Genomic DNA, 19662 nt, shown 5'->3' on the forward strand with positions numbered 1-19662 from the left:
GTTCTCTGTCCGGCTAGGGGAGGGGAGTGGGGGCTGGTGGGTTAGAGCAGGAGGGGCTAGGAGTCAGGACTCTTGGGTTCTCTCCCTGGCTCTGGGAGGGGAGTGGGGGCTAGTGGTTAGAGCGGGGGGGGGGCTGGGAACCAGGACTCCTGGGTTCTCTCCCCAACTCTGGGAGGGGAGGGGAGGGGGGCTGGTTGGTTAGAGCAGGGGGGGGAGCCCGGACTCCTGGGTTCTCCAGCCCTGTCTGTGGCCTGATCGCTGACATCGCAGTGGGGAGCAGCAGCGGTATTAGGGCGCCCTCTGGTGGCCACATCCCACATCGCTTACAGCCCCGCCGCCCCCCCCCCCGCTCTCTCTCCATCCACCCCCCCCCCCGGTCACCTGATGGGCCCGTCTAGCTCCGTGTCCCGGCTGGGGCAGCGACCTGTGCAGTACTGGGGGGGGGACAGCTGGGGGGGCTCATAGCGGGGGGGTGTCACAGGCCTCGCTCCTCCAGCCACTGTAACCCCCCCCCCCCCCGAGCTGGGATGGAACCCAGGCATCCGGGCTCCCAGCCCCCCCAGCCCACTCTAACCACTAGAACCCCCTCCCCTTACCCCCCCCCCCAAAGCCGGGGAGGGAACCCAGGCGTCCGGGCACCCGCGTGGGAAACGGAGCCTCCCTCTCTCTGGTTGGCTCCGGGAAACCTGCCATTTCCTTACAAGGCAGGAGCGCCGGGAAGGGGCGAGGGGGGGCGGGGGGGCGGGCGAGGGGGGGCCGGGGGGGGGGACTAAGGGAGATTCCGAGAGAAGCTGCAGGGGGCTCAGGTCCGGCTGGTAGGTGCCAGAACCCCCTGGGAGGGGAGACATGCGGGGGGGGCTGGGAGCCCGGACGCCTGGGTTCTCTGCGGGAGGGGGTTTAGCAGTGGCGGGTGGTGCTGGGCTGGCAGTGGGGTGGGGCATGGGGGGTTGACGGGGGTTGTGTTACCCTGGCTGTGCGTTGTGTGGGTGGATAGATGTGGTGTGTATGGGGGGGTTGTGTTACCCTGGCTGTGTGTGTTGTGTGGGTGGATAGATGTGGTGTGTATGGGGGGGTTGTGTTACCCTGGCTGTGTGTGTTGTGTGGGTGGATAGATGTGGTGTGTATGGGGGGGTTGTGTTACCTTGGCTGTGTGTTGTGTGGGTGGATTGATGCAGTGTGTAGCGGGGGGGTTCCGTTACCCTGGCTGTGTGTTGTGTGGGTGGATAGATGTGGTGTGTATGGGGAGGTTGTGTTACCGTGGCTCTGTGTTGTGTGGGTGGATTGATGCGGTGTGTAGTGGGGGGTTCCGTTACCCTGGCTGTGTGTTGTGTGGGTGGATTGATGCGGTGTGTAGCGGGGGGGTTCCGTTACCCTGGCTGTGTGTTGTGTGGGTGGATAGATGTGGTGTGTATGGGGAGGTTGTGTTACCATAGCTCTGTGTTGTGTGGGTGGATTGATGCGGTGTGTAGTGGGGGGTTCCGTTACCCTGGCTGTGTGTTGTGTGGGTGGATAGATGTGGTGTGTATGGGGGGGTTGTGTTATCCTGGTTCTGTGTGTTGTGTGGGTGGATAGATGTGGTGTGTGGGGGGGTTGCATTATCCTGGCTCTGTGTGTTGTGCGGGGGGATATATGTGGTGTGTGTGGGGGGGGTTGCGTTACCCTAGTTCTGTGTGTTGTGTGGGTGGATACATGTGCTGTATAGCAGGGGGTTGCATTATCCTGGCTGTGTGTGTTGTGTGTGTGGATAGATTCGATGTGTATAAGGGGTTGTGTTACCCTGGCTGTGTGTTGTGTGGGTGGATTGATGTGGTGTGTATGGGGGGGTTGTGTTACCCTGGCTATGTGGGTGGATAGATGTGGTGTGGGGGGGTTGTGTTACCCTAGCTGTGTGTTGTGTGGGTGGATAGATGTGGTGTGTGGGGGGGTTGTGTTACCCTGGCTCTGTGTGTTGTGTGGGTGGATAGATGTGGTGTATATGGGGGGTTGTGTTACCCTGGCTGTGTGGGTGGATAGATACGGTGTGTATGGGGGGTTGTGTTACCCTGGCTGCGTGTGTTGTGTGGGTGGATAGATGTGGTCTGTGTGGGGGGGTTGCGTTACCCTAGTTCTGTGTGTTGTGTAGGTGGATAAATGTGGTGTGTGGGGGGGTTGTGTTACCCTGGCTCTGTGTGTTGTGTGGGTGGCTAGATGTGGTGTGTATGGAGGGTTGTGTTACCCTGGCTGTGTGTGTTGTGTGGGTGGATAGATGTGGTGTGTATGGGGGGGTTGTGTTACCCTGGCTGTGTATGTTGTGCGGGTGGATACATGTGCTGTGTAGCAGGGGGTTGCGTTACCCTGTCTGTGTGTGTTGTGTGGGTGGATAGATGTGGTGTGTATGGGGGTTGTGTAGTACTGGCTGTGTGTGTTGTGCGGGCATTGTTGAGGTTGATGTGTGTAGTGCACAGCGGGGTTGGTGTTGTGTTAGCTGTGTGTGGTGTTGGTGGTGGCTCCTTGCTTGGGGGGTATTTGATTTGTGGTGTGTGGTGCTGTGTGTCGGGATGGCTGGGTGGTGCCTTGTTGTGTTAGCAGCAGGGTGGATTTGGCAGGGGGGTTGTGTGAATAACACCAGTGCAGGACATGGAGGGTGGAGCAGATTGTGTAGTATGCGCTGGGCCTGGTCTGCGGCCGCCCCCACTCCCCACATCTTCCCCGTACCCCCACATGCCCTGTCCTTCCATCCGTCCTTCCCTCTGTGAATCTGTCCGTCCATCCATCCCTCCATCCCCACACGTCCATCCCTCCATCCATCCATCCATTCATCCATCCATCCATTCATCCCTCCATCCCACACATCCATCCCTCCATCCATCCATCCCCACACGCCCCATCCATCCCTCCATCCGTCCATCCATCCATCCCCACACGTCCCATCCATCCCTCCATCCGTCCATCCATCCATCCCCACACGTCCCATCCATCCCTCCATCCGTCCATCACTCCATCCATCCCCACACACCCCATCCATCCCTCCATCCGTCCATCCATCCATCCCCACACGTCCCATCCATCCCTCCATCCGTCCATCACTCCATCCATCCCCACACGTCCCATCCATCCCTCCATCCGTCCATCCATCCATCCCCACACGTCCCATCCATCCCTCCATCTATCCCTCCGTCCATCCCTCCATCCATCCATCCCCACACGCCCCATCCATCCCTCCATCCGTCCATCCATTCATCCCAACACACCCCATCCCTCCATCCATCCCCACACGTCCCATCCATCCCTCCATCCCACACGTCCCATCCCTCCATCCATCTATCCCTCCGTCCATCCCTCCATCCCACACGTCCCATCCATCCCTCCATCACTTCATCCATCCCCACACACCCCATCCATCCCTCCATCCGTCCATCCATCCATCCCCACACGTCCCATCCATCCCTCCATCTATCCCTCCGTCCATCCCTCCATCCATCCATCCCCACACGCCCCATCCATCCCTCCATCCGTCCATCCATTCATCCCAACACACCCCATCCCTCCATCCATCCCCACACGTCCCATCCATCCCTCCATCCCACACGTCCCATCCCTCCATCCATCTATCCCTCCGTCCATCCCTCCATCCCACACGTCCATCCCTCCATCCATCCATCCCCACACGCCCCATCCATCCCTCCATCCGTCCATCCATCCATCCCAACACACCCCATCCCTCCATCCATCCATCCCTCCATCCCACACGTCCATCCCTCCATCCATCCATCCCAACACACCCCATCCCTCCATCCATCCCCACACGTCCCATCCATCCCTCCATCCCACATGTCCCATCCCTCCATCCATCTATCCCTCCGTCCATCCCTCCATCCCACACGTCCATCCCTCCATCCATCCATCCCCACACGTCCCATCCATCCCTCCATCCCACACGTCCCATCCCTCCATCCATCTATCCCTCCGTCCATCCCTCCATCCCACACGTCCATCCCTCCATCCATCCATCCCCACACGCCCCATCCATCCCTCCATCCGTCCATCCATTCATCCCAACACACCCCATCCCTCCATCCATCCCCACACGTCCCATCCATCCCTCCATCCCACACGTCCCATCCCTCCATCCATCTATCCCTCCGTCCATCCCTCCATCCCACACGTCCATCCCTCCATCCATCCATCCCCACATGACCCATCCATCCATCCATCTATCCCTCTGTCCATCCCTCCATCCCACACGTCCATCCCTTCATCCCCACACGTCCCATCCATCCCTCCATCCGTCCATCACTCCATCCATCCCCACACGCCCCATCCATCCCTCCATCCGTCCATCCATTCATCCCAACACACCCCATCCCTCCATCCATCCCCACACGTCCCATCCATCCCTCCATCCCACACGTCCCATCCCTCCATCCATCTATCCCTCCGTCCATCCCTCCATCCCACACGTCCATCCCTCCATCCATCCATCCCACATGACCCATCCATCCATCCATCTATCCCTCTGTCCATCCCTCCATCCCACACGTCCATCCCTTCATCCCCACACGTCCCATCCATCCCTCCATCCGTCCATCACTCCATCCATCCCCACACACCCCATCCCTCCATCCATCCCCACACGTCCCATCCATCCCTCCATCCCCACACCCCCCATCCCTCCATCCCCACACCCCCCATCCCTCCATCCATCTATCCCTACGTCCATCCCTCCATCCCACACGTCCATCCCTCCATCCATCCATCCCCACACGCCCCATCCATCCCTCCATCCATCCCTCCATCCTCACACGTCCCATCCCTCCATCCATCCATCTATCCCTCTGTCCATCCCTCCATCCCACATGTCCATCCCTCCATTCATCCATCCCCACACGTCCCATCCATCCCTCCATCCGTCCATCCATCCATCCCAACACACCCCATCCCTCCATCCATCCCCACACGTCCCATCCATCCCTCCAACCCCACACGCCCCATCCCTCCATCCATCCATCCCTCCATCCGTCTATCCATCCATCCCAACACACCCCATCCTTCCATCCATCCCCACACGTCCCATCCATCCCTCTATCCCCACACGTCCCATCCATCCATCCCCACACGCCCCATCCATCCATCCCTCCATCCGTCCATTCATCCATCCCCACACGTCCCATCCCTCCATCCATCCATCTATCCCTCTGTCCATCCCCACACACCCCATCCCTCCCTCCATCCATCTATCCCTCTGTCCATCCCTCCATCCCACACGTCCATCCCTCTATCCATCCATCCTCACACGTCCCATCCCTCCATCCGTCCATCCATCCATCCCCACACACCCCATCCCTCCATCCATCCCCACACGTCCCATCCATCCCTCCCTCCATCCCCAAACATCCCATCCCTCCATCCATCCGTCCCTCCATCCCTCCATCCCCACACGTCCCATCCCTCCCTCCATCCATCCATCTAGCCCTCCATCCATCCCTCCATCCCACACGTCCATCCCTCCATCCCCACACGCCCCCATCCCTCCATCCCCACACCCCCATCCCTCCATCCATCCCCACACGCCCCATCCCTCCATCCCACACGTCCCATCCCTCCATCCATCCATCCCCACACGCCCCATCCATCCCTCCATCCATCCATTCATCCATCCCCACACATCCCATCCCTCTATCCATCCATCCCCACACGTCCCATCCCTCCATCCATCCATCTATCCCTCCATCCATCCCTCCATCCCACACGTCCCATCCCTCCATCCATCCCCACACGCCCCATCCCTCCATCCGTCCATCCATCCATCCCCACACGTCCCATCCATCCCTCCATCTGTCCCCACACGTCCCATCCATCCCTCCATCCATCCATCCATCCCCACACATCCCATCCATCCCTCCATCCCCACACATCCCATCCATCCATCCATCTATCCCTCCATGCATCCCTCCATCCCACACGCCCCATCCCTCCATCCATCCCCACACGTACCATCGATCCCTCCCTCCATCCCTCCATCCCATGTCCCATCCCTCCATCCATCCGTCCCTCCATCCCCACATGCCCCATCCCTCCATCCCCACACGCCCCATCCCTCCATCCCCCTGTCAATCCATTTGTGATGTTGTGCGCTCTATATGATTTTATGAAAACATGCTAAGGAGTGACTAGGATGTAACTGGAACATGCTTCACGCCAAAGGGCTCTCGTACGGGACACACACTCTCCGGAGCGTGGCCGTCGTGTCTGTATAAATGTCTCACTCGTGGATCTGGGACTAGAAATAGGAACTAACTCGGGGGGCCTGTTGTCATGATGCCAAGTGGGGGCCGTTCCTGTGGCTCCCGTTAGCCGGGACAATTGGCTGGGGCTGGCTCTGTTTGCAGGCAGGGCCCTGGGAGCCAGGCTTGGGGGGCTCCCAGGACATGTGACCATGTCACCCGGGCCTGGAATCCATCTTAACCCTGGGCTTTCCAGTGGGGGGGACGGGACCCGGAGGGACGAAGGGTTCCTGCCTTGGGCCAAGGCGATATAAGGGGGGGACAGAAGAAAGGGGGCGGCAGTCATGAGAAACCCCCCAGCTCCCCCCCCGAGCTGGAACAAGGGCGTGCCGGGGAGGGTCGGGCCCAGACTAGGAAGGGGTCTAGGCTGTGAAAGAAGCTCATTGGAATATCTCGGAGGCTGAGATTTTATCTGTAACAAGTTTTTTAAAGGCATCAGACTCAGACTTGCGGGTTTTTGTTTCATGTTGCCGGGTAACTTACTTTGTTCTGTCTGTTACTACGCGGAACCACTTGAATCTGACTTTTTATAAAATCACTTTTGTTTATTAATGAACCCAGAGTAAGTAATTAATAGCTGGGGATCAAACAGCTGTGCATCTCGCTCTCAGGGTTATCGAGGGGGACAGGTTCTGAGTTTAGCCTGGATAAGCTTTAGACCGAGTGAAAGGGGTTTATGTGGGTACATGTCACCTCAGGACGAAATGCAGAGACAAAATTTCTCGATACTTTAACTGACTGCTTCATGGAGCAGCTGGTACGGGAACCCACAAGGGGAGAGGCAACTCTCCATTTAGTGCTGAGTGGAGCGCAGGAGCTGGTCCAAGAGGTAACTATAACAGGACCGCTTGGAAATAGTGACCATAATACAATAGCTTCAACATCCCTGTGGTGGGAAGAACATCTCAACAGCCCAACACTGTGGCATTTAGTTTCAAAAGGGGGAACTATGCAAAAATGAGGGGGTTAGTTAAACAGACGTTAAAAGGTACAGTGACTAAAGTGAAATCCCTGCGAGCTGCATGGGCGCTTTTTAAAGACACCATAATAGAGGCCCAACTTCAATGTATACCCAAATTAAGAAACACAGTAAAAGAACTAAAAAAGAGCCACCGTGGCTTAACAACCATGTAAAAGAAGCAGTGAGAGATAAAAAGACTTCCTTTAAAAAGTGGACGTCAAATCCTAGTGAGGCAAATAGAAAGGAGCATAAACGCTGCCAAATGAAGTGCAAGAATGTAATAAGAAAAGCCCAAGAGGAGTTTGAAGAACGGCTAGCCAAAAACTCCAAAGGTAATAACAAAATGTTTTTTAAGTACATCAGAAGCAGGAAGCTGCTAAACAACCAGTGGGGCCCCTTGATGATCGAGATACAAAAGGAGCGCTTAAAGACGATAAAGTCATTGCGGAGAAACTAAATGGATTCTTTGCTTCAGTCTTCACGGCTGAGGATGTTAGGGAGATTCCCAAACCTGAGCCGGCTTTTGTAGGTGACAAATCTGAGGAACTGTCACGGATTGAAGTGTCATGAGAGGAGGTTTTGGAATTAATTGATAAACTTCACAGTAACAAGTCACCGGGACCAGATGGCATTCACCCAAGAGTCCTGAAAGAACTCAAATGTGAAGTTGTGGAACTATTAATTAAGGTTTGTAACCTGTCCTTTAAATCAGCTTCTGTACCCAATGACTGGAAGTTAGCTAATGTAACGCCAATATTTAAAAAGGGCTCTAGAGGTGATCCCGGCAATTACAGACCGGTAAGTCTAACGTCAGTACCAGGCAAATTAGTCGAAACAATAGTTAAGAATAAAATTGTCAGACACGTAGAAGAACATAAGTTGTTGGGCAATAGTCACCATGGTTTCTGTAAAGGGAAATCGTGTCTATTAGAGTTCTTTGAAGGGGTCAATAAACATGTGGACAAGGGGGATCCAGTGGACATAATGTACTTAGATTTCCAGAAAGCCTTTGACAAGGTCCCTCACCAAAGGCTCTTAGGTAAATTAAGCTGCCATGGGATAAAAGGGAAGGTCCTTTCATGGACTGAGAACTGGTTAAAAGACAGGGAACAAAGGGTAGGAATCAATGGTAAATTCTCAGAATGGAGAGGGGTAACTAGTGGTGTTCCCCAAGGGTCAGTCCTCGGACCGATCCTATTCAACTTATTCATAAATGATCTGGAGAAAGGGGTAAACAGTGAGGTGGCGAAGTTTGCAGATGATACTAAACTGCTCAAGATAGTTAAGACCAAAGCAGACTGTGAAGAACTTCAAAAAGATCTCACAAAACTGGGTGACTGGGCAACAAAATGGGAAATTAAATTTAATGTGGATAAATGTAAAGTAATGCATATTGGAAAAAATAACCCCAGCTATACATACAATATGATGGGGGCTAATTTAGCTACAACGAATCAGGAAAAAGATCTTGGAGTCATTGTGGATAGTTCTCTGAAGATGTCCGAGCAGTGTGCAGCGGCAGTCAAAAAAGCAAACAGGATGTTCGGAATCATTAAAAGGGGATAGAGAATAAGACTGAGAATATATTATTGCCCTTATATAAATCGATGGTACGCCCTCATCTCGAATACTGTGTACAGATGTGGTCTCCTCATCTCAAAAAAGATATACTGGCATTAGAAAAGGTTCAGAGAAGGGCAACTAAAATGGTTAGGGGTTTGGAACGGGTCCCATATGAGGAGAGATTAAAGAGATTAGGACTTTTCAGCTTGGAAAAGAGGAGACTAAGGGGGGATATGATAGAGGTATATAAAATCATGAGTGATGTGGAGAAAGTGGATAAGGAAAAGTTATTTATTTATTCCCACAATACAAGAACTAGGGGTCACCAAATGAAACTAATAGGTTTAAAACAAATAAAAGGAAGTTCTTCTTCCCGCAGCGCATAGTCAACCTGTGGAACTCCTTGCCTGAGGAGGTTGTGAAGGCTAGGACTGTAACAGCGTTTAAAAGAGAACTGGATACATTCATGGTGGTTAAGTCCATTAATGGCTGTTAGCCAGGACGGGTAAGGAATGGTGTCCCTAGCCTCTGTCTGTCAGAGGGTGGAGATGGATGGCAGGAGAGAGATCACTTGATCATTGCCTGTTAGGTTCACTCCCTCTGGGGCACCTGGCATTGGCCACTGGCGGTAGACAGGACACTGGGCTAGATGGACCTTTGGTCTGACCCGGTCTGGCCGTTCTTATGTGGCGTTCGGACCCCACGGGGAGCTGGGGGGCTGGAGGCAGGGAACCTGCAGGGCAGTTCTTGGTTAACACCTGAGGCTTTGGGGCCGTGGCCCAGACGTGGCTCTGGGTTGCAGCCGGCTGGCGCGTCTGGCTCCACACGGCCGGTTCTGCAGTGCCCGGCTGGCAGGGAAAATGGGCTCCGAGGTGAACTCAGCACGTCAGGTGACAGTCCCAAGGGGGTCTCTGTGACCGAAGCCGTCACACCATCCATCTATGCATCCCCATCGCTCCATCCATCCCCACACGCCCCATCCCTTCATCCCTCCATCCATCCCCACACACCCCATCACTCCATCGCTCCATCCATCCCCACACACCCCATCCCTTCATCACTCCATCCGTCCATCCATCCCCACACACCCCATCACTCCATCCATCCCCACACGCCCAATCCCTCCATCCGTCCATCCATCCCCACACGCCCAATCCCTCCATCCATCCATCCCCACACGCCCAATCCCTTCATCACTCCATCCATCCCCACACACCCCATCCCTTCATCACTCCATCCGTCCATCCATCCCCACACACCCGATCACTCCATCCGTCCATCCATCCCCACACACCCCATCCCTTCATCCCTCCATCCATCCATCCCCACACACCCCATCACTCCATCCATCCCCACACGCCCAATCCCTCCATCCGTCCATCCATCCCCACACGCCCCATCCCTTCATCACTCCATCCATCCCCACACGCCCCATCCCTTCATCCCTCCATCCCCACACTCCCCATCACTCCATCCATCCCCACACGCCCAATCCCTCCATCCGTCCATCCATCCCCACACGCCCAATCCCTTCATCACTCCATCCATCCCCACACACCCCATCCCTTCATTACTCCATCCATCCATCCATCCCCACACGCCCCATCCCTCCGTCCATCCATCCATTCCCACACACCCCATCCCTTCATCACTCCATCCGTCCATCCATCCCCACACACCCGATCACTCCATCCGTCCATCCATCCCCACACACCCCATCCCTTCATCCCTCCATCCATCCATCCCCACACACCCCATCACTCCATCCATCCCCACACGCCCAATCCCTCCATCCGTCCATCCATCCCCACACGCCCCATCCCTTCATCACTCCATCCATCCCCACACGCCCCATCCCTTCATCCCTCCATCCCCACACTCCCCATCACTCCATCCATCCCCACACGCCCAATCCCTCCATCCGTCCATCCATCCCCACACGCCCAATCCCTTCATCACTCCATCCATCCCCACACACCCCATCCCTTCATTACTCCATCCATCCATCCATCCCCACACGCCCCATCCCTCCGTCCATCCATCCATTCCCACACACCCCATCCCTCCATCGCTCCATCCATCCCCACACGCCCCATCCCTTCATCCATCCATCCCCACACGCCCCATCCCTCCATCGCTCCATCCCCACACGTCCCATACATCCCTCCATCCCCACACGCCCCATCCCTCCGTCCATCCATCCATTCCCACACGCCCCATCCCTCCATCGCTCCATCCATCCCCACACGCCCCATCCCTTCATCCATCCATCCATCCCCACACGCCCCATCCCTCCATCCCCACATGCCCCATCCCTTCATCCATCCATCCATCCATCCCCACATGCCCGATCCCTTCATCCGTCCATCCATCCCCACACGCCCCATCCCTTCATCCCTCCATCCCCACACACCCCATCCCTTCATCACTCCATCCGTCCATCCATCCCCACACACCCCATCCCTTCATCACTCCATCCGTCCATCCATCCCCACACACCCCATCCCTCCATCCATCCCCACACGCCCCATCCCTCCCTCCATCCCCACACGCCCCATCCATCCCCTTGCATCCTCTCCCTCCCCTCCAATCACTAATTGAACACACGCACCCTGACCCTTTCCCAGCCCTCCCCCCTGGATCCTTTCACCCCCACACCCCTTTAACACCCAGTGGTGGCCATCTTTTTTGCCTCCCATTCACCACTTAACCATGGAAGGTTAAGTGGTGAATGGGCCTCGGGTGTGTGGTGTGGGGGGAGGTGGGGCACGGTGACCCTAGTCTTTGGGGGGAGGGTCTAGCAGACTGCCAGGCCCTTCTGCACAGCCCCATGGGAAGGTTCCCCCGTTTCCTGCCCCCCCCCCCCAGAATGGAGGTACCTCACCAATGCCCTGCTCAGTGCATCTGGTCTTCAACCCCTTTCGGTTTTGAACAGGACTCCTGGGTTCTCTCCCCGCTCTGGGAGGGGAGTGGGGGCTGGTGGGTTAGAGCAGGGGGGGTCTGGGAGCCAGGACTCCTGGGTTCTCTCCCCAGCTCTGGGAGGGGAGGGGGGCTGGTGGGTTAGAGCAGGGGGGGTCTGGGAGCCAGGACTCCTGGGTTCTCTCCCCGGCTCTGGGAGGGGAGTGGGATCTAGTGGTTAGAGCAGGGGGCTGGGAGCCAGGACTCCTGGGTTCTCTCCCCGGCTCTGGGGGGAGAGTGGGGGCTCGTGGATCAGAGCAGGGTTCTATGCCCAACCCATGGGTCCTTCCCTGCCCTGTCTCCCCAGTGCCTGGCCAGACCCGCGTGCCATGCTCATGGGAGAGAGCTGGAGAAAAACCACGGAGGAGATCGGCACCGTCTATGACATCAAGGAGAAACTTGGGGCGTGAGTCACCCAGCAAGGGGGGGCACAAATCCTGGGGAGGGGTGAATAGACTGGGGGCAGGTTGGGGGGGGGGGGCTGGGAGCCGGACTCCTGGGTTTTCTCCCCGGCTCTGGGAGGAGGGGGGGCTGGTGGGGTAGAGCGGGGAGGCTGGGAGCCAGGACTCCTGGGTTGGTGACTCTGGTGGACGTATCCGCTCTCCAGCGTCTCCGTGCCTCAGTTTCCCCCTCTCTGCATTGCTGGGGTGGGGGGCAGCCGCCCATGTTGGTCTGTCCCGCAGAGGGGCCTTCTCGGAGGTGTTCCTGGCCGAGGAGCGGGGCTCCCAGCGGCTGGTGGCCCTGAAATGCATCCCCAAGAAGGCGCTGCGGGGCAAGGAGGTGGCTGTGGAGAATGAAATCGCCGTGCTCCGGAAGTAAGGGGGGGTCGGGGCGGAGGGGTGTGTGGCTAGGGAGCAGGGGGGAGGGGTGTGGGGAGGGGGAGCAGGGAGGAGAGGTGTGGGGAGGGGGAGGGGTGTGTGGCTGGGGAGCTGGGGGGTGGGGAGCGGGAGGGGTGTGGGGAGGGGGCGTGGGGGCTCTGGGGTTGTTTTGGGGCTGACCCCCCCCCGTTCCGTTGCAGGGTCCATCACGAGAACATTGTGGCTTTGGAGAACATCCACGAAACTCCCACGCACCTGTACCTGGCCATGCAGCTGTGAGCCCGGACGCCTGGGTTCTGCTGGGGGAGGGGGGGCTGGTGGTTCGAGCGGGGGGGGGCTGCAAGCCCGGACTCCTGGGTTCTCTGGGGGAGGGGCGGCTGGTGGTTCGAGCGGGGGGGGCGCTGCGAGCCCGGACTCCTGGGTTCTCTGGGGGAGGGGGGCTGCTGGTTAGAGCACGGGGGGGGGCTGTGAGCCCGGACTCCTGGGTTCTCTCCCTGACTCTGGGAGGGGAGTGGGGGCTGGTGGTTAGAGCAGGGGGGCTGGGAGCCAGGACGCCTGGGTTCTCTCCCTGGCTCTGGGAGGGGAGTGGGGGCTGGTGGTTAGAGGAGGGGGGCTGGGAGCCCGGGGGGCTGGGTTCTCTCCCCGACTGTAGGAGCGGCGTGGGCCGTGGTGACGGACTGGGAGCCCGGACGCCTGGGTCCCCTGGCTCACGGGGGTCTCTGGCAGGGTGACGGGGGGGGAGCTGTTTGACCGGATCGTGGCGCGGGGGCACTACACGGAGCGGGACGCCAGCCGCCTCGTCCGGCAGGTGCTGGGCGCCGTGAGTTACCTGCACCAGCTGGGCGTCGTGCACCGGGACCTCAAGGTGAGGGGCGGGGCCTCAGAGGGACCTGGGGGCGGGGTCTCAGGGGGGCCCTGGTGGAGGCGGAGTCACAGCAGGGGGCGGAGTCTCAGAGGGGATGGGGGCGTTAGGGTCATGAGGCGGGATTGTGGGTGCAGTCGGGGGGGGGCTGCAGGGAGGGGATGGGGGGTCTCTGCCCAGATGCCCCCCCAGTGTAACCCCCCCCGCCCCCCAGCCCGAGAACCTGCTCTACGCCAGCCCCCTCGAGGACGCCAAGATCATGATCACGGATTTCGGGCTCTCCAAGCTGGAGTCGGACGGGGTGATGGCCACGGCCTGTGGGACCCCCGGCTACGTGGGTGAGGGCCCGGGGGCAGTTTGGGGGGGACGGGGCAGTTTGGGGGGGCCGGGGCAGGCGGGGGCGGTTTGGGGGGGCTAGGGGCAGGCGGGGGCTGGGGGCCCGGGGGCAGTTTGGGGGGGACGGGGGCAGGCGGGGGCCGAGGGCATGGGGCAGTTTGGGGGGGCCGGGGTAGTTTGGGGGGCCGGGGCAGTTTGGGGGGGCTGGGGGCAGGCGGGGGCAGTTTGGGGAGCCGGAGGCAGGCGGGGGCCGAGGGCATGGGGGCAGTTTGGGGGGGCAGAGGCAGGCGGGGGCTGAGGGCATGGGGGCAGTTTGGGGGGGCTGGGGGCAGTTTGGGGAGCCGGAGGCAGGCGGGGGCCGAGGGCATGGGGGCAGTTTGGGGGGCCGGGGCAGTTTGGGGGGGCTGGGGGCAGTTTGGGGAGCCGGAGGCAGGCGGAGGCTGAGGGCATGGGGGCAGTTTGGGGGGGCAGAGGCAGGCGGGGGCTGAGGGCATGGGGGCAGTTTGGGGGGGCTGGGGGCAGTTTGGGGAGCCGGAGGCAGGCGGGGGCTGAGGGCATGGGGGCAGTTTGGGGGGCCAGAGGCAGGCGGGGGCTGAGGGCATGGGGGCAGTTTGGGGGGCCAGAGGCAGGCGGGGGCTGAGGGCATGGGGGCAGTTTGGGGGGGCTGGGGGCAGTTTGGGGGGCCAGAGGCAGGCGGGGGCTGAGGGCATGGGGGCAGTTTGGGGGGGCCGGGGTAGTTTGGGGGGCCGGGGCACTGACTCCCGTCTCTCACCCGCCAGCCCCCGAGCTCCTGGAGCAGAAGCCCTACGGGAAAGCCGTGGATTCCTGGGCGCTGGGCGTCATCTCCTACATCCTGTAAGTCCCGCCCTTGCCGGGGGTGAGAGAACCCAGGCGTCCGGGGGGCACCGCTACCAGGGATCCCCACAGCACACTCGGCCCCGCAGAATGGGACCCAGGCGTCCGGGCCGGTGTCTCTGGGGAGGGGAGGAGACATGGGGCAGGGGACCCAGGTGTCCGGGAGGGCTGTGGGGGGCGCTGGCCCCCTGGGGAAGGGGTGTCTATGGGGGGGGTCCCCCGTCTCTCACCCCCCCGTCCGCCCCCAGGCTGTGCGGTTACCCCCCCTTCTACGACGACAACGACTCCGAACTCTTCGCCCAGATCCTCAAAGGGGAGTTCGAGTTCGACTCGCCCTATTGGGACGATATCTCGGACTCGGGTAAGACCCTGCGGGGGGGCCCCGACATCTGGGTGGGGGCCCTGGGGGGCAGGCAGGGGAACCTGGAGGGGCTCGGACAGCAGGGAGGGGATCTCCCTACGTGGGAGGGGATATGGGGGTCCCCCATATGGGAGTGGTGGGTCCTTACGTGGGAGGGGATATGGGGGGTCACTACATGGGAGGGGATATGGGGGTCCCCCATATGGGAGTGGTGGGTCCTTACGTGGGAGGGGATATGGGGGGTCACTACATGGGAGGGGGAATGGGGTCCCCCATATGGGAGTGGGGGTGCCTACGTGGGAGGGGGAATGGGGGTCCCCCATATGGGAGTGGGGGGTCACTACATGGGAGGGGGAATGGGGGTCCCCCATATGGGCGTGGGGGTGCCTACGTGGGAGGGGGAATGGGGGTCCCCCATATGGGCGTGGGGGTGCCTACGTGGGAGGGGATATGGGGGTCCCCCATATGGGCGTGGGGGTGCCTACGTGGGAGGGGGAATGGGGGTCCCCCATATGGGAGTGGGGGGTCACTACGTGGGAGGGGGAAGGGGGGTCCCCCATATGGGCGTGGGGGTGCCTACATGGGAGGGGGAAGGGGGGTCCCCCATATGGGCGTGGGGGTGCCTACGTGGGAGGGGGAATGGGGGTCCCCCATATGGGCGTGCCTACGTGGGAGGGGATATGGGGGTCCCCTGCTCACAGGGACCCCCCATTCTCCCAGCCAAGGATTTCATCCGGCAGCTGCTGCAGCGGGACCCCGAGATGCGCTACACGTGTGAACAGGCCCTGCAGCACCCGTGGTGAGCGCCCCTCCATGGGACGGGATGGGGTGGGGGGTCCCCCTCCGGAGCCCCCTGACCTTTCACCTCTGACCCCCCCCAGGATCTCGGGGGACACGGCCCTGGACAAAAACATTCACGGCTCCGTCAGCGAACAGATCCAGAAAAACTTCGCCAGGACGCAGTGGAAGGTGAGCCCCGGACGCCTGGGTCCCATTCCCCCACCCCAGATGCCTGGGTCCCATCCCCAGAGGGTGGGTGCGTTGGGGGTCCCCCTAGGGGCTCGCCGTCCCGGACGCCTGGGTCCCGTCCCCAGAGGGTGGGTGCGTTGGGGGTCCCCCTAGGGGTTAGCCGTCCCGGACGCCTGGGTCCCATCTGGGGGGGCTCACGCAGTGTATTCTCTGTGCCCCCCAGCGAGCTTTCAACGCCACGTCCTTCCTGCGGCACATCAGCAAGGTGGGGCAGGGCCCCGAGGCCGACGAGCCGGCAGAGGAGGCGCCGGGGGGGCCGAGCGGGGACTGGTGACCCCAGAGGTGAGAACGGGGCAGAAGGGGGGGCGGGGGTATGATTGGCTCCGCCCATTCTAGCCACGCCCATATACCCACCCAGGCCACGCCCCCAGCACACTCTTACAGCTGGCCGCGCCCCCGGCTAGCCACGCCCCCATCGGAGCTCCACTGGCCACGCCCCATCTCTCCCTGGTTTAGCTCCGCCCCCCAAACAGGGGCTGGCCACCAGAGAGGCGAGAACAGCCCCCCCCCCCCCACAGGGCCCCCCCTTTGGCCTGCTCCCCCCAGTGCTCATGGTCTCTTCCCCCCTTTTCTCCCTGCAGGTGCTGGCATCTGCATGAGCCCAACTGCATGAAGGACCAAACCCCAGACCCAGCCGCCCGCCAGTAGCCACCTCTGGGGCTGGGTATCCTCCGACCACAGCCCCCCCCCCGCCTCTCCCAACTCGCCCGCTGGCCCCCCCCCCCCCACTAGCTCAGAGGGCGACCAGAGAGAGCTGAGGCATGGATGGGGAGGTGTTAAAAGGAGAAAAAGCCCCCCCCCCGCACCACAGACTGCAATGCGACGTGGGCTGCGGGTCGGGAGTGAGGGGCACCGGCAGAGCTGGGGGGCAGGGCTGTGCGAGCAGGGGCTGTGGGTCGGGAGTGAGGGTCGCCGGCGGGGCTGGGGGGGCAGGGGCTGTGGGTCGGGAGTGAGGGGCACTGGGGGGGCAGGGGCTGTGGGTCAGGAGTGAGGGGCACTGGTAGGGCTGTGGGGGGCGGGGCTGGGCTGGCAGGGGCTGCGGGTCAGGAGTGAGGGGCACTGGCAGGGCTGGGGGGGCAGGGGCTGCGGGTCGGGAGTGAGGGGCACCGGCAGGGCTGGGGGGGCAGGGGCTGCGGGTCAGGAGTGAGGGGCACTGGCAGGGCGGGGGGGGGCAGGGGCTGCGGGTCAGGAGTGAGGGGTACCGGCAGGGCTGGGGGGAGGGGCGGGGGGGCACTTTCACATCCCACGGTCTGTCAATAATAAAACCTGTCAAACGAGCTGGGGAGTATCATGGAGTTTTGCACCCATCGACCCTGGTATCCTGCCCGGCACCATGGGGCTGGTGGGTTAGAGCGGGGGGGGGGGGGGGCTGGGAGCCAGGACTCCTGGGTTCTCTCCCTGGGAGGGGGGCGGGGGCCTCCTTTGCATGTTGATTGTGGGGCCGCGAAGGGCAGGAGGCCGGGGGAGGCGTCACCCGCCTGTAACCACGGGCCGGCAGGGCTGGGTGCTGGAGCCGCGCCCCCAGCAGCAGGTCGTGGGGTGGGAGGCGCTAGGTAGGGCCGGGGCTGTGTGGGGTCCATGGGGCGGGGGGGGGGGATGGGACTGGGGTATCTGGAGCTCTGCAGGCCTGGCTGGCCGGTCTCTGGGCTGGGCCGTGGGCCAGTGCTGGAAATCCCCCCAGCTGGGTTACGGGATCACGGAGCTGGGCCCAGCCGGGCGAGGGCTCCACGACCCCGGACCGCAAACCCCGACTGCTTTTCTGGCTCTTCGCCAGCCCCTCTGGCCGTGCCTCAGTTTCCCCATCTGCTGCACCCTTCCGAGCGGACACAGTGGGGCTGGGGGGGGGTGTATCCCAATGTCCCACCTGCCCCCCCAGATCAGACCCAGGGGCTTCCCCTGTTTGACCGGAGGTAGGTGGCTGGGGGGGGAGGGGGGGAATCCCTGTCTGGGGCGAAGGCCACGGCCCCTCCTGACATTCTCCGTGTCTGTCCGTGTCCCCGTCGTGGCCGGAGGAAGGGGCCATGCCCAGCGCGTACACGCACACACACACACAACCTGCTCTTAGCTGGATGTTTGGGGTGCTGTCCTGAGACCACTAACAATGGACACGGCCAAATGGGGCCCAGTTCGGGTGTGGGGGGGTCCTTTCCCCGGCCGTCCTATAACCCCATCCTCTCTCGCTGCAGGGGGGAAGGGGAGGGACCCAGGTGTCTGGCCAGGGGAGGAAAAGGGCAACCTAGGTATCTGGGGGGTGGGGGAAGACAGGAGGGGCCAAGGCGGCCGGGCAGGGCCGGGCTGTGGGGCACGCAGGCGTCCGAGTACCAGTGGGGGGAGGGGGAAGAGTGAGAGGAAGAAAGAGGAACCCAGATGTCCAGGTGGGGAGACAGGAGGAAGGAAAAGGGGCCCCTGGGGGGAGGGACAAAGGGACACCCGACTAATCCCCTTCTCTCCACCAGTAGTGGCCCCGGCCCACCCCCAGGAACTGCTCTAGTTCCTTTCTGAGCCCTGCTAGGCCCTCACAGCATCCTGTGGCAGGGAGTTCCCCAGGCTACTGTCGTCCTTTGGCTTGTCTCACACCTGCTGCCTGCTCAGTTGATGGCGTGACCCCTGGTTCCTGTGTGAGGAGGAGGAGGAGGAGTAAACAACCCGTCCTGCTTTACTTCCTCTGCCCCCCGCGGGACTGTTCTGGGATATTTTTGTGGTCACACCAGGGAGTCACAAAGAGGCACTTTCTGACTCCAAGGTCTCTCCCAAGTGGCAGCAGCTAATGCAGAGCCCACTGTTGTATCTGCAGAGTTGGGACGGGGTTTCCCACGGGCATTTATCAGCGTTGAATTGCGCCTGCCAGTTTGTTGCCCCGTCACCCAGTTTTGTGAGGTCCTTTTTTGAATCGTCTGCAAATTTTGCCACCTCACCGCTCTGTCGACTGGGACGGGGCCCAGCACAGACCCCCTGGGAGACACCACGAGGTCCCTCGCTCCATGCTGAGAACTGACCATTTATTCGTCTTCCTTTGCTCGAGGGACCGTGTCAAAGGCCTTCTGACAATCTAAGTCCACGATCTCCCCGGGATCCCCTTGGCCACGGCTGGTGGATCCCCTCAGAGAAGTCTAGTAGATTGGTGAGGTACGATTTCCCTTTACAAAATCCACGTTGCCTCTTCCCCCACAAGTTGTGGTGAGCTCCGTGTCTGGCCGTTCTGTTCTCTACGACACTTTCGAGCTGTTTGCCCGGGACTGAAGTCAGACTCACCGGCCTGTAATTGCCGGGGGGCACCGCTGGAGCCCTTTGTAACGATCGGCGGCACAGGAGCCGTCCTCGTCAGCGGGGACAGACGACAACGGCACGTCTGAGTTCCTGCCTGAGCCCATGTGGGCCTGGGGACTTAGTGTGGGTTCGTTTATCCGTTTGTTCCAAACCCTCCTCTAGCGACACCTCAATCCGGGACACTTCCTCAGATCTGTCACCTAAACAGACGGGATCCGGTTTGGGAATCTCCCTCCCATCCTCGGCCGTGAAGACCGAATTCGATTCATTTCTCCGCAATGGCCTTGTCGTTCTTGAGTGACCCTTTCGCAGCTGGCTCGCCCAGGGGCCCCACGGGTCGCGGAGCAGCTTCCAGCTTCCGCTCCGGGCCCCAGGCTCCGGCTCGCTGC

The 19662-nt window shown here is 60.8% G+C and overlaps 1 protein-coding gene across 4 annotated transcripts; it reads left to right on the top strand.

Annotated features, from left to right (window-relative positions):
- Nucleotides 1-681: 681 nt before the first annotated feature.
- Nucleotides 682-16880, top strand: LOC135976265 (calcium/calmodulin-dependent protein kinase type 1B-like). Of its 4 annotated transcripts, none has more exons than XM_065571150.1 (12): nucleotides 682-815; nucleotides 12053-12151; nucleotides 12353-12560; nucleotides 12764-12838; nucleotides 13290-13428; nucleotides 13640-13763; nucleotides 14541-14616; nucleotides 14865-14977; nucleotides 15698-15776; nucleotides 15859-15946; nucleotides 16170-16288; nucleotides 16588-16880. In XM_065571150.1, the coding sequence occupies exons 2-11, from the start codon at nucleotides 12127-12129 to the stop codon at nucleotides 16278-16280; spliced, it is 1038 nt and encodes a 345-aa protein (XP_065427222.1). In that variant the 5' UTR covers nucleotides 682-815; nucleotides 12053-12126; the 3' UTR covers nucleotides 16281-16288; nucleotides 16588-16880. The 4 variants fall into 4 exon arrangements, with proteins under 4 accessions (XP_065427222.1, XP_065427225.1, XP_065427223.1 ...); XM_065571153.1 differs by having other exon boundaries at nucleotides 12429-12560; nucleotides 16588-16877; XM_065571151.1 differs by lacking the exon at nucleotides 682-815 and adding an exon at nucleotides 9092-9292.
- The last annotated feature ends 2782 nt before the right edge of the window (nucleotides 16881-19662 follow it).

The sequence above is a fragment of the Chrysemys picta genome, chromosome 17 (assembly GCF_011386835.1).
Source record: "Chrysemys picta bellii isolate R12L10 chromosome 17, ASM1138683v2, whole genome shotgun sequence".
NCBI classification, from domain to species: Eukaryota; Metazoa; Chordata; order Testudines; family Emydidae; genus Chrysemys; species Chrysemys picta.